Source organism: Malaya genurostris, chromosome 2, assembly GCF_030247185.1.
Source record: "Malaya genurostris strain Urasoe2022 chromosome 2, Malgen_1.1, whole genome shotgun sequence".
Taxonomy (NCBI): domain Eukaryota; kingdom Metazoa; phylum Arthropoda; class Insecta; order Diptera; family Culicidae; genus Malaya; species Malaya genurostris.
This window is the reverse complement of record NC_080571.1, coordinates 191,804,778-191,820,393: the sequence shown is the minus strand read 5'-3', so window position 1 is coordinate 191,820,393 and position 15,616 is coordinate 191,804,778. Positions and strand designations below refer to the sequence as shown.

Below are 15,616 nucleotides of genomic sequence, written 5' to 3'. Positions count from 1 at the left end.
TCATAAGGCGCGTTTGCCTTTCTCGTATTTTGAAAGCTCATAGCTCAGTGATCTGTAGAAGGATTTATATAATCTAACTACCAATAGAATCGAAAATCTTCAACTTGAACGTGTATTACAACAATATTGAAGTTTTTCAATAGTACACTATTGAAAAACCTGTTTGATTTAACCCATGACAGCACCAGCCAATCAGAACGCGAGATGTCTGTATCTATACAAGAGCATCCATATAAAAGTTGAATGGTTCATTTTTCCTACCATTTGCTGAGCAACTCTTCCCGAAACAAGCCACACGACAGCAACATCGAGGACCTGTCGTCTCATTGTTTCCCGATATGAATGCACGAGACACCGTCAGCACAATGACACCGAAAAAGGCAGCCAAAAAGTCCAGCAAGGCCCATTGCCGAAACAAGACACACACGAGAACCATCTCAGATCTCAATATTTCCTACCAAAAGATTCATCAAGATGGAAGTTAATTTAATTTGCACCGTCACTAACACATTTAATTACGAACGGCAATGGGAAAGCGAAAGTGATGATTTTGAACACATCTTTATACTAGTATACAAATATGCCGTGCGAAACAGAGTTGCCACAGATCAATATGTATTTTTGTCGCGATTACTTTAGTATGCGGCCGAAAACAAAAATTGTTAGAACAAATGTTTCCACTTGATTTGCGCATTCTACTTTCCAGGCGTATCAGAACTGGCTAAACTTAAAGCAATTCTAAACATTTCTTTATCACAGTGATGTGGTCATCCTGAAAAGGACGGGGTTTTCAACGGATGGCCAGCTGCAGATGGCGAGGGATGATTTTCGTTTTCGTTGTCATGGGCAGCGTTACCGGCCAATTCCAACACTTCGGCAACCAAGTACTTCATCACTGCCGCCAGATAGACCGATGCACCAGCACTGACATGCTCGGCGTAGTTCCCCTTCCGAGGCAAACGATGGATTCTGCCGCCAACTGGGCACTTCAGACCAGCACGGTTTAAGCGGGACTTTGCCTTGCCTTCAACTGTTCCTCCTGCGTGCGTGTTTCTGCGTAAAAATTCCACAATACGCAGTTAACAGCTCGATGACCAATTCAGTACTGGCAGCCGCTCTGCTAACTCTCTCTTTTATATCGTTTCACTGTTTCCCGTTCTGCGTATAGGAAAGGAATTCTAACAAAGGGGATGTCCGTCCACCGCTACTACTAGCACGTATAAAAGGAAATGTGATGTGAGAAATAGCGTCATTTAGGTTAAAGCAGCTACTCTGTACGTACGAGACACCGTCAGAACGATGGCTCCGAAAACAGGTAGAAAAGCAGATTTGTACCATTACTAACACATTCAATTACGAACGGCAATGCGAAAGCGAATGTTGAACACATCTTTATACTAGTATGGGGTCGTGTGAAAATATGCCTTGCGAAACAGGGTTGCCATATATACAGATTAATCTGTATTATCATTATTATCATCATTATTATTATTATTATTATTATTATTAGAATCACTCTTGCATACCGAAGATCGTAGATACATTTCAGACCAGGCCATTGCAATTGTCTCGTACTGAAATTTCGAGAAGAATCAGATATCTTCGAACGTCATAGCTTCAATAAAAATAAACTACAAATTTGTTGTACCTAGCTTCCTATATTAGCAAATTAAAAAGGAATTGTTTCATGTTTGGAATATATAGTTGTAGAATAGTAGCTGTTTAATGTAACTAATCTGTACTTTAATGTAGGTGTATCGCTTCAAATTCTATTAGTGAAAAAGAGGAAAGCTTGCACAATTCATACAATCAATCAACTAACTGATATTCGGAAAAGTGATGGGAGCGTGTCAGTTTTTTCGTATTCACGACATCCATTTTTACAGGATTTCCATATAACGAATGAAATTTCCAGTCTGAGTCAAATTGATTGGCGCGTCTTATAACCATTACTAGATATCCGCACAACATACATTGGAGCTCATACGAATAGCAGATAATCGCCAACTAGTACTTTTCTTTGAGGATTCAAGCTTTACTAGTATTCCGTTCGGTAAGGGAGCACCTCATGATATTTGCGAAAAAGAAGTGAGATCCCGAGACTGAAAATAAAAATGAATTTTACTAGACAGGTAGAGTAATGAAATGTACCGGATATATATTTCATGGTCCGTTAACGCATATCCTTGAACGAAGTTGTATGAGCTGTCTTGTCAGCGATTTAAAAATACATTGGGATGCGGAACTTCCTGAAAAAAAATGGTCTGGAGCAGTTGATGAATATCGGAGACACAACTATTTCTTCAGCTTCAAGCAGTACGGTTCACGACTTCCATCGGATTTCCATATAAATTATATGGGATATTTTTATAACTTTCATTATGATAACGTCCATTTAGATTTGACGTACACATTAAATAAAGATTATAAGTTTCCATATAATTTCTATGAATTATATTCTGCATATGATTCATATGACAAATCTAATGAATATAAATAAGATTTTCATTTCAGTGTAGAATAAACGAAATATATCAAGTTTTAGCCTATTATACCTTCCCAGGCATGAAAAAGGCGTAATGAGTTTTCTTTTTCGATACTTGTTGATACCAAAAATTTTAAAAACCTTCAATTTTGAATTATTTGTGATTATGGCATACAATTGAAAATGTTATCATATGTTGATGATCATTTTTCAGGTGGCATGTAGAAAAAAAAATGTTTATACCTTAGATACCACAAGATATATTCACGATCAAAAACTTATCACTCTCTCAATTTTGAATAGGCTCCCCTTAGTAAAGTAAGTCTTATTCACGATAAAAAAGTGGTGGGTTTGGCCTAACCCCATTGTACACTGCACGGAACGACCGAAATTAGCTCTGCGCCTAATTCGTATTACTGTTTTTGAATTAGTTGATTTTAACAACAAAATTTCCAAAATAACTATAAAATCAGTTAAAATTGAGAATTTACTTTGCTGAAAAAAACTCTTATTTTTAGAGAATGTGTTTAGTTGGCGAATATTCTGGACACAAACCAGCAATATTTCAATCCAGTACGAAATTCTCATTGACAACAAATTTTGTTATTAAAATCAGAAAATTTGTTTCTATTTATCTATCACCATCATTACTGAAGGACAGGACAAAGAAAACAAAAATGAAATTGGTTTTATTAACAAGTTTAATAGCTAAAAACTCATGAGAAGTGTCAAAGCAAAACAATCCATTAAAAATCTAAAAGGGACAGTCTTGTTGAAACTGTTTGCAAATTGTTTAGATGTTTTTCGCATGTGTAATATCCATATATAAATTTCTAAACCGATATGTAAAAATGTCGTAAACTGTTAGTGGAAATCGTATTTATTCAGAATTTGTGCGCACTTGAAGCGATTGTGCGTAATAATGTTTTTACGCGGAACAGTGAAGTGAATTTCGAATGTTTCACTCTAATTGTGATGAAGTTTTTTTGTATCTTCAAACCTTCCGAGCTGCGCCGTCCGGTGTACTATTTGTATTCGGTTTTTGTTTTCCGAGTGCTCAAAGTTTTCAGTGAGAATGAAGAAAACAGTGATTAAGAAGAAAAAAAATTCAAAACGATGTTTACGTTTCGTTTATGTCTTTTTCTTCAATACAACATCGTATTTATACCTGCCAATATAGAAAAGACAACCGCGTCTGAAATTTTTTCGGCAGTAGTGTGCCATCTAGTGGCTAGTAGTCATTACGGTGTTATCGTTTCGGTGACAGGGCGCCATATAGCTGCAGATTGCAGAAGCCAATTCAACCATTCATATTGGTTGAAAACAACATTATATTTCTTTAATTCAACTAAAAAAATAGTTGAATGGAAATGAAATGTGCCTTAGCTAAGAAATGACAGCACGTTTAATTTGTGAATTCAACTAAAAAAAATAGTCATTTCAACAAATATTTTATTATTATTAAGGGAATGAGAATAAAAAATCTAAATCAGCAAATACAAGATTTTTTTAGTTGTCTCAAAAAATAACTAACTAAAATCAGCAAATCAACTAAATTTTTCGCGAAATTGCTGATTTCGGTCGTTCCGTGTGGGGGTTAATTAGATTAAGAATGATAACCTTTTTTTTGGCCATCAACTAACAAGACATGCATATTCTATTTAGAACCGGTTTTAGAATTATAAGATAGAAAATATTATAAATACGATCTTGCATTTGAATGTAGATATGTGAAAATCAATCGAACTGTATTCGAAAAACCGAATTAGGTTTAATTTTGAAGTATTTAATCAATTTTACCGGTAATTGGCCATCTAAAAAGATCTGCAAATCAGAGTATTTTGCTAGTCAGTATAGCAGAAATCGCTTCTGTTTGCATGATCACTTATAAAAAACACTATTGAAATCGAATATTTTGCCCTTATTCTTGAATGAAGCTCAGGACTTTTCTATGGAATCCCGTTTTATTTGAAACTAAATTTGTGAAAATCGATTCAGCCGTCTCCGAAAAATATGATAGCTCTTAATATGGAACCGTAAAATCCTTTGTTTGAATATAAGTTCGTTGAAATCGGCCAAGCCTTCTCTGAGAAAGTAAGTGAAAAAGCAAACATTTTGCGACATCGACGAATCGATTCGAATTGTGTGTGACACGAGGCTTGGTTCCATAAGTCGGTCCTTACAGTACAGGTATAGCCTTTCTATATGAGAAAGGCAAAACTTACCGATATTATTTTGATGTGAATACCATCTGATTAAGGGAGTTGGAGATGTCTCTGAAATAAATTGGAAACATGATATTGTAATGACGTGCTGTGTATGTATGCTTTGCGGAATCGTGAGCGACCAAATGTTCATCTATCTGTGACGTAAGTACATTTCAGTATTTTTGCAACTATGTATATTAAATTACTTATATTATGTTTTAAATTTAGAATAAAATTGTAACCAATTGAAGATACGAGTGTTTTTTAAAGGTGTTATTTTCTCAAATCTTCCATAATTTTAGAATAGTATTGACAAAGATATCATGTTTCTGAAAATTAAAGTTTCATTATATATTCCGAACCGTCACTTAGGACGAATATGCAAAAAAATGGGAGATTGTTTACAAATTGACCGGTTATGTTAGTATATACCCAAAAAAACTATTTAAATTTTATTCAAGTTTCCAATAATTTTTTTATAGAATCGTCTAATAATATTTTGCGAGAAGTGCATCGTTACAGCACTTCGTGCATTGGAACAGTTTTTTGCATAAACATCGAGATATTACGTAAAAGTTAGAGGTTTGTGGAGAAATAATGACAAATCCGTATATCTCAAGTGGTTTGTCTGTAAATCTCTAGAATAGACAGAAATTCGTAGATCGTTGGAATGGGATCAGGTTGAAAAAAAAATGGAATTCGAGCTCAAACATCCATCTGATTATCTCTTTTCCTTTAGTGCTATGTGAGAACGATATCTATCATATTAAAGTGCGGAGCGATATCTAAAATATTGAAGATATAGATTCAATAACTGAACGATCCTCTTCAATATATAAATCTTCTTTTCTAATCTTCGAATTGCTGGTGGTTCAACAAGATCGAACTCTGATTCTTCTGAAAATCAAATATATACACGGAACGACCGAAATTAGCTCTGCGCCTAATTCGTGTTACTGTTTTTGAATTAGTTGATTTTAACAACAAAATTTCCAAAATAACTATAAAATTAGTTAAAATTTAGAATTTACTGTGCTGAAAAAAACTCTTATTTTTAGAGAAAGTGTTTAGTTGGCGAATATTTTGGACACAAACCAGCAATATTTCAATCCAACACGAAATTCTCATTGACAACTAATTTCGTTATTAAAATCAGAAACTTTGATTCTATTTATCTATCACCGTCATTACTGAAGGACAGCAGTGTCAAAGCAAAACAATCCATTAAAAAGCTAAAAGGGACAGTCTTGTTGAAACTGCTCGCAAATTGTTTAGATGTTTTTCGCATGTGCTATATAATTTTCTAAACCGATATGTAAAAATGACGTAAACTGTTAGTGGAAAGTGTATTTATTCAGAATTTGTGCGCAGTTAAAGCGATTGTGGGTAATAATGTTTTTACGCGAAACAGTGAAGTGAGTTTCGAATGTTGCACTCTAATTGTACACGTCAAATGATGTTTTTTTGTATCTTCTCCGGTGTACTATTTGTATTCGGTTTTTTGTTTTCCGAGTGCTCAAAGTTTTCAGTGAGAGAGTCGATTTCGCGAAGTCGAATGAAGAAAACAGCGATTTAGAAGTAAAATTTTCAAAAAGAAGTTTATGTTTCGCTTATGTCTTTTTCTCCAATACAATATCGTATTTATACCTACCAATATAGAAAAGATAACCGCGACTGAAATTTTTTTCGGTAGTAGTGTGCCATCTAGTGGCTAGTAGTCATTAACGTGCTAACGAGCGCCATATAGCTGCTAATTGCAGAAACCAATTCAACCATTTATGTTGGTTGAAAACAACGTTTTATTTCTCTAATTCAACTAAAAAATGAGTTGAATGGATATGAAGCGTGCCTTAGCTAAGAAATGACAGCACGTTTAATTGGTGAATTCAACTAAAAAAATAGCCATTTCAACAAATATTTTATTATTATTAAGAAAATTAGAATTAAAAAATCTAAATTAGCAAAAGTAAGATTTTTTTAGTTGTCTCAAAAAATAACTAACTAAAATCAGAAAATCAACTAATTTTTTCGCCAAAATGCTAATTTCGGTCTTTCCGTGTACTGTTGTATCAGCAAGCAGTATCGAAATTCGAATTACTTGATTTGTAAAAGAACGGAGATTAGAATGAATAATTGAAAACCTTCTTTAGGCCGCCTAAAGCAGGAGTCGGCAGCCTGCGGCTCTTTGGATGTGAAGTTGCGACTCTTTAGTTCTATACGCAAACATTCTTTATATTATAAAAAGTACTTGAAACTTATAAAAAGTACTTGAAACTCGACCTACATGAAATAACGAAGATTAGACACAACTCTATCTATCTCTCAACCACGGCGTGTCGTCGTCATTTCCTTTCGAAATATATAAGGTCTTCGGGACTTTTTGTAAACCGGGTTGTTCTCCGACATTCTAACAACATGCCCGGCCCACCGCAACCGCCGTTTGGACGAGGGATGGTCCTCCCAGCACCTGGTTCATGGTTCATTTGCCTTCTCCACGTACCGACTTCCATCCGCACTCCGCCAAAGATGGTTCGCAACACCTTCCGTTAAAAAAACACCTAGTGCGCGTTGACCCTCCGAAAGCATTGTCCAGGACTCGTGCCCGTAGAGGATAACCGTTGATTAGACAACGTTTTGTAGATAGTTATTTTCGTACGACGGCGAATTTTGCTCGATCGAAGCGTCCTGCGCAGTCCAAAGTAAGCACGATTTCCTGACAATATGCGTCTCTGAATTTCTCTGCTGGTGTCATTATCGGCAGTCACCAGTGAGCCCAAGTACACGAACTCGACGACCATTTCGATTTCATCACCACCAATCAGAACTCGTAATGGGTGGCTGACGTTATCTTCTCTCGAGCCCCTGCCTTTCATGTACTTTGTCTTTGACACATTGATGTCTATTCCGATCCGCTTGGCCTCAGCTTTTAGTCCGATGTACGTATCTTCCATCTTCTCAAAGTTGCGTGCTATAATGTCAATATCATCAGCGAAACCAAGTAGTTGGACCATGGCAAAAACACGGATCCGTTCCGCACGGTTCTCACCTCCACTTGTGAGCACACCACCAGGAGTATTGAACGCTACGCTTCGTGTCCGTGTTGAATTACAAACACCGAACGCAGCAAAAACAGCACCCGTAGGTGCGTGTAATTGAAAGTGCCACTTTATGACGAAAAATGCGTTTGAATTAATAATTCTTTTCTCATCAATACGCGTTTGATTGAATTCAATTGATTAACAATATAATCAACGCATGGGCGCTCTTCGGTGCCTTCGCGAAATTCAAAACAATCGGCTTCGGTGTTTAACGAAACTGAAAACACGCGGTTTCGGTGTATGCCGAAGCTTGAAGCACCAGTGCCGAAAATAAAACAGCGCCACGAGCACCGTGGCTTCGGATATTGCGTTTCGTGTTTCTCTTTGTGCACTGGCATGCAATGGCATTCTCAATACACGCGGTGGCGGTGGTGAAGCACGCAGTGCAGTGCAGTGTTTGGACATGCCTGATTTGACACTTTACCCTATATTTCCGGATCCGGGAGTCGGATACGGATGAAATTCAGGAATTACGTATGGGACCACAGGACCTTCCATTTGAAGTTTGTGAAAATCCTGAGTTTGTGAAAATCGGTCGCGCCATCTATGAGAAAAGTATATATATATATATATATATATATATATATATATATATATATATATATATATATATATATATATATATATATATATATATATATATATATATATATATATATATATATATATATATATATATATATATATATATATATATATATATATATATATATATATATATATATATATATATATATATATATATATATATATATCCGCTCAGACATTGCAAAACTGAACTTAGTTATGGCGGCTTTACGTCAAAAACAATTGATCGAGACAGACGAGACATATTATGGTATAAGTGACGTAACCGACAAAACACTTTTTTTTTTATCGCTCTAATGCATATACGCGTGCCAATATTTTGGGATCACCTCTAATTTAGTTAGGCGTACCTCGAACAAAGTTCTCATGCAAAATTAGACCTAAATCGGACAGAGGTAAGGGGTGCTACTCAGCGGTTAAGGTTTGAAAGTTTATCATAGGGGAGAGAGTACATGAGCTTTCCGAAATTCGATTTTTTTATGGCAAACGTCTTGAAATTGCATTAAACGTCGAGATTTAGTGTCATCTCAGAAAAAAAATCGGGGACTTTCTGGGACTTAGAAAAATTTTGAGATTTTTTTCCAAGTCCCAGCAAGTCAATTTTACGAAAATTTTTTTTTTTCAAGATGACACTAAATCTCGACGTTTCATGCAATTCAAAGACTTTTGGCATCAAAAATTTTTTTTCGGTTTCGGAAATTTCATGTAAATGGTGATTTTTCAAGATCTATGAAAATTCCATCAAGTGGACTAAGAAGGGTTTTGCCTTTCTCTATAGAAAGGTATTAGAATTGCTGGAAAACCCGACTTTCGAACGGAGCCTCGGAGATCCATAGTGTTATATACCATTCGAGTCAGTTCGACGAGATCGGAAAATGTCTGTGTGCACTTTTCGAATATATTTTTACCGCTCAATTTTCTCAGAGATGGCTGAACCGATTTTAACAAACTTAGGCTCGTTTGAAAGGTACTGTCGGGCCATTGATCAAGTACGAAGATCAAATGCCTGTGACTTTTGGTTCCGGAGATATAATGGTATAAGTGACGTAACCGATAAAATACGTTGTTTGTTACCGCTCTAATGTATATAAGGGTGCCAATATTTTGGGATCACCTCTAATTTCGTAAAGCGCTATTGTTCAGAAGTTTGAGCATCTCGAAAAAAGGCCTCATGCAAAATTTGCGCTAAATCGAACATGGGTAAGGGGTGCTGCCCAGCGGTAAAAGTTTGAAAATTTTCGATCTTGAAAAAGCACCATCAATCAAGCATGAAACGTAAAGATTTAGTGTTATCTCAAATTATTTTTTTTAAATCGACTTTCTGAGACTTAGACAAAAGTCCCAGAAGGTCGATATTTTCAACAAATTTTTTTTCGAGATGACACTAAATCTCGACGTTTCATGCAATTCTAAGACTTTTGGCATCAAAATTTTTTTTTCGCTTTCGAAAATTTAATGTACTCCCTCCTATGGTGATTTTTCAAGATATATGAAAATTCCACTAAGTAGACTAAGAAGGGTTTTGCCTTTCTCAAATAGAAAGGTTATGCAATCACTGTGAAAACCGACTTTTGAACCGAGGCCCGGAGGGCCGAGTATCATATACAATTCAACTCAGTTCGTCGAGTACGAAAAATGTCTGTGTTTTTGTGTGTGTATGTGCGTATGTGTGTATGTAACGTTATTTTGCACCAACTTTTCTCAGAGATGGCAGAACCAATTTCCACAAACTTAGATTCAAATGAAAGGTCTTGTAGTCTCATACAAAATTCCTGAATATTATTTGGATCCGACTTCCGGTTCCGGAGTTATGGGGTAGAATGTGCAAAAAAATGAAAATATGTGTTCTAACTTTTCTCATAGATGACGCGACCGATTTTCACAAACTCAGGATTTTCACAAACTTCAAATGGAAGGTCCTGTGGTCCCATACGTAATTCCTGAATTTCATCCGTATCCGACTCCCGGATCCGGAAATATAGGGTAAAGTGTCAAATCAGGCATGTCCAAACACTGCACTGCACTGCGTGCTTCACCACCGCCATCGCGTGTATTGAGAATGCCATTGCGTGCCAGTGCACAAAGAGAAACACGAAACGCAATATCCGAAGCCGATTTTAACAAACTTAGGCTCGTGGCGCTGTTTTATTTTCGGCACTGGTGCTTCAAGCTGAAGTGTTATATATATATATATATATATATATATATATATATATATATATATATATATATATATATATATATATATATATATATATATATATATATATATATATATATATATATATATATATATATATATATATATATATATATATATATATATATATATATATATATATATTAAAAAAAGATGATTTATTGGAAAAAGATACGCTCAGAGATAGGACTCGAAGCTGCGTTCTTATGCATTCCGTGCATACGCACTACCATTTCGCCACTCTGAATCTTCTTTTAGTCACTCTAAAACGCCAGTCAGGTTAAATCTCGACTTTTCGTGCAATTTTAAGATTTTTGGCATCAAAAAAATTTTCGATTTCGGAAATTTCATGTGCTTTCCCCTTTGTGCTTTTTCAAGGTCTAAAATTTTCAAACTTTAACCGCTGGGCAGCACCCCTTACCCGGTTACGTCACTTATACCATTATATCTCCGGGACCAAAAGTCACAGCCATTTGGTCTTCGAACTTGATCAATGGTTTAACAGTAACTTTTAAACGAGCCTAAGTTTGTTAAAATCGGTCCAGTCATCTCTGAGAAAATTAAGCGCGTATAAATATCTTCGAATAGTGCACACACAGGCATTTTCCGATCTCATCGAACTGAGTCGAATGGTATATAACACTATGGGTCTCCGAGGCTCCGTTCGAAAGTAGGTTTTTCCATCAATTCTAATACTTTTCTATAGAGAAAGGCAAAACTCTTCTTAATTCAACTGGTGCGATAATGTCTTTCTCTTACCATTTAAATAGTCTCATTAAAACATTGTAAGATTCTATCCTCGGTCATTAGTATTGTAAGCTTATCAAATAACCTATTAGTACCTTGCAAACCAGTCTAAGTCTTTCGAAATTGATTCTTTCATCTCCGAATAATTTTGTTGCTTTGCAAAACACTGTGATTTATCGGTGACGTCACATATAAATAAATTAATCGGAATTTATTGAGTCACCTGCGAGAAAATTCAGCCGATGAACAATGTGCGGCTAGTCGGTCACGTCACTCATACTATTATACTATTATATATCAATTCAACAGAAGATTTCAAACGAGTCTAGGCTTGTTAAAATTACCCTCCTGCTATGGAAGTTGATTCCTGAAACTGACGAATTTTGTTTTGGTGACGCTGTTGTCAACAATATGTTAAGCTACGTTCAAAACATACAATCATTCCACACTGATGTCAAAAGTTAATTTCTTCAACTCAATATATGTTGAAGTGAATAAAACAAAATAAAGCAGAGTACTTCACTTCAGGTTAAATTGAGGTAACTTTATTTACAAGCTTAGCCTAGTTCTTAATATAATACATATTACTCAAGCGATGTTTAACTATACCACAATGATCGGCCACTGTCGATCATATGGTATTGTTCAGCAGCAGTGCGTATCGTATCCACACAAAGAGAGATAGCTACTATTGTCTTGTTGTTTATTGTGCGCAGAAAGCTTGCGTTCCCCGCTCGCTTTCTGCGTCACTTCTTACTTCTTGTGGTGAGATATTTTCTCGCCGTATTTAGTTTGTGCTGATAGCGATTCACAAGCACATATTGCCAAGAATGACAAATTGACCGCTACCACGGATGAAATGTATATTTCAACACTTCCCCACAATTTGTACATTCAGCACTTTGAATAACCTTCTGTGCGTACTTTTTGGTAACCCCTTGGTGAATGCATCGGCTGGTTGATCGGTGCTTGGGATGTATTGAAGATGAACTCTTCCTTCATTGATCAGCTCCCTGATGAAAAGATATTTGATGCCTAAATGTTTTATTCTCTGATGTGACATTGGTTCCGTTGCAATATGCATGCAAGGGATGCTGTCGTCCATGATGATAAATGTTACCACTATGCCCAATTCGTTCAGAAGCTTTGTTAACCACATTCCTTCTGTTGCCGCTGAGCATAATACAATTAATTCAGCTTCTTTCGTTGATAAGCTAATCGTTGCTTGACCACAAAACCAAGTTTCCATATAACAGGAAAGCAAAACCTGATACAGATTTTCTATCATCAGTATCGTTTGCAAAATCAGCGTCAGCTTATCCTACTAATGGTGATTGATCATTTCCATGTGTATACACTATTTTGGTATGCATGGTTCCTTGCAAGTACCTTAATATACGTTTCAATCCTGACCAGTGCTCGTCTGTTGCACAGTTGTTATATCTGCTAAGTTTGCTAACTGCAGTGCATATATCCGACCTTGAAGTTAAAGAGAGATATTGTAAACACCCTACTAGTTCTCTGTAAGGATGCTCAGTTGGCTTGCCACCATTATTTGACCATTTTGCATTTGCATCCAGCGGTGTCCCCACTGGTTTACAGTCAATCATTCCAAACCTTTTCAGGACCTTTTCCACATATTCTGCTTGTGAAATTTCCAACGTTTGTTTTTCAATATCGCAAATTATTTCCATACCAAGGAAATGTTTCACTTCTTTTAAATCTTTCATTTGGAATATCCTTCCAAGCTCGATTTTTATCCAATCAATTACCAATATCCTTGGAAATCAACAGTATGTCATCTACATATAAAATCAGAAATATTTCTTTTGATTTTTCCATGTAGATGCAGCAGTCACTTTTTAATGCGATGAATCCAAGTTGCTTAATTTCATCGTCAAACCGTTTATTCCATGATCTGCTTGCTTGCTTCAATCCATATATACTTCTGTGTAGACGGACAGGAATAATTTTTCTGATTTCATTCGCAGGTAATTTCATGTAAATTTCCTCTTCCAATTCTCCATTGAGAAATGCTGTTTGCAAGTGCTAGGATTACGAACACTTTCCAATTTGGCCACAGGTGCGAATGTTTCACTGAAATCAAATCCTGGACGTTGCGAACACCCTTTGACGACTAATCGTGCTTTATATCTGCCGTCTTCCTTAATTGAGAAAATTCACTTTGAATGAATTGCTCTAAAACCTTCTGGCACACAGTTAACCACTGTCCATGCCTTGTTTTGATGCAAAGATTTGAGCTCTTCTTTGATTGCTGCTTTCCAATTTAGCCAATCATCCCGCTTTTTCAATTGTTCAATGTTTTGTGGAATTTCATCATCATAGGCTAATGTCAATTTAGCAACGTATTCTGAAAATCTTTCAGGCTTTCTTCTGTTTCTAGCGCTTCTTCGCAATTCCTGCTGTTCCCCAGCAGTGCCTTCTTCTGCTGTTTCATAATCTATATTGTCCTCATACGTACTTTCGTAGTCAGTTTCTTCTGTCGAATCAGCATTGTGTAGATTTTCTATTATAGTTGTATCATTTCCATTTTCCGATTCCAGTTCTTCGTAGATACCCTCTGTCTGGCTTCTCTCGGGTTGGATTACAACATCAATGGGGCACATTGTAACCTGTCCTTCGTCATTTGATGTTTCTTTATGATTACCCATCAATTTCTCATCAAATGTGACGTTTCTGGCAATTACAATTGAACGTGTTTCTATGCTCCACAATCTATAACCATTATTTGCATATCCCACAAAAATTAACGGTTGTGTTCTTGAGTCCAGTTTATGACGTTTTTCTTTGGGTATTTGTCTGTAAGCTTTACAACCAAATATTTTAAGGTGGTTAACTTTTGGCTTCTTTCCAAACCACATTTCAAATGGTGTCTTAGCTTCTGTTAGAGCACTCGTAGGTGAACGATTTAATAGATATGTTGCAGCATACAATGCTTCACCCCACATATCTTTAGATAAACCACTAGCATACAACATTGCTCTAACCTTTTCCATCAAAGATCTGTTTAATCTTTCGCTTACACCGTTTTGCTGTGGCGTGTATGGTACTGTGTACATTATTCGAATTCCCTTTTCTTTACAGAAATTCTAAAACTCAGTACTCGTATATTCGCCGCCATTATCACAACGTAGCATCGACATTTTTTGACCAAAACATGCCGTTGCCATTGCTTCATATTCTTTCATTTTTTCGAGGACTTCTGATTTATTTTTCATGAGGTAAACTACCGCAAAATGCGTGAAATCATCGGTAAATGTTACAAAGTAGCGAAAACCATCATATGTGTCCTTTTCCATACTTCCACAAACATCCGTATGAACTATCTCTAACGGTCTTCTAGAATTTGGTAGTTCCATGTTAATAAACTTCATCGTTTGCTGTTTCCCAGCTAAACATCCGTCACAAACTTCCCGTTCGTGAAAATCTCTAGGGTTCACATTGATACCCTCAACCATTTGCTTTTTAAAAAGCATTTCGATTCTTGACCAACTCAAATGTCCAAGTCTTTCATGCCATGTTTTAAGACTGACTTGTTTCCCGACATACGCTGCTGGATTCTTATCCACCAATGACGACTCATCGTCAATCAAATCTAGGTAGTATAAGTTCTCAATGAGACTTCCGACTGCAATGATTTCTTCATTAGATTCAAAGATGACCTCTTTATCCATAAAAGTAACCCTTTTTCCACAATGTCTTTTCTAACCGAAAATAAGTTCTCTTCCAAATTTGGAACGAAAAGAACGTTGTACAGTTCTAAATAGTTCGCTGGATTATGCAAACTGTCCGTTTGCACAGTAAACAAACTGTCCGTTTGCTTCAATCGATATCTACGATTGTACTGTCCCGTAGATTAACCACCTACTAGAAATGATCAAATAACCTTTGATCGAATAATCGAATAACTTTCGATTCTGTTTGTCAAGATGTAAGGAACCGAATAACCTTCGAACCTTACAATCCTGGGCCCATAACCTTGTTGAAATGAGCAGAACAAAATAAAGCAGAGTACTTCACTTCAGGTTAAATTGAGGTAACTTTATTTACAAGCTTAGCCTAGTTCTTAATATAATACATATTACTCAAGCGATGTTTAACTATACTACAATGATCGGCCACTGTCGATCATATGGTATTGTTCAGCAGCAGTGCGTATCGTATCCACACAAAGAGAGATAGCTACTATTGTCTTGTTGTTTATTGTGCGCAGAAAGCTTGCGTTCCCCGCTCGCTTTCTGCGTCACTTCTTACTTCTTGTGGTGAGATA

General features: G+C 36.2%; 1 protein-coding gene across 1 annotated transcript in view; it reads right to left on the bottom strand.

The window, feature by feature from the left end:
• Positions 1 to 15,616, bottom strand: part of LOC131432916 (probable 3',5'-cyclic phosphodiesterase pde-5) — a 128,473-nt gene that overhangs the window by 103,107 nt on the left and 9,750 nt on the right. The window contains exon 2 of the mRNA XM_058599503.1: positions 4,711 to 4,761. Within this exon, the coding sequence (XP_058455486.1) occupies positions 4,711 to 4,761 (51 nt within the window). The remainder of the gene's footprint in view (positions 1 to 4,710; positions 4,762 to 15,616) is intronic.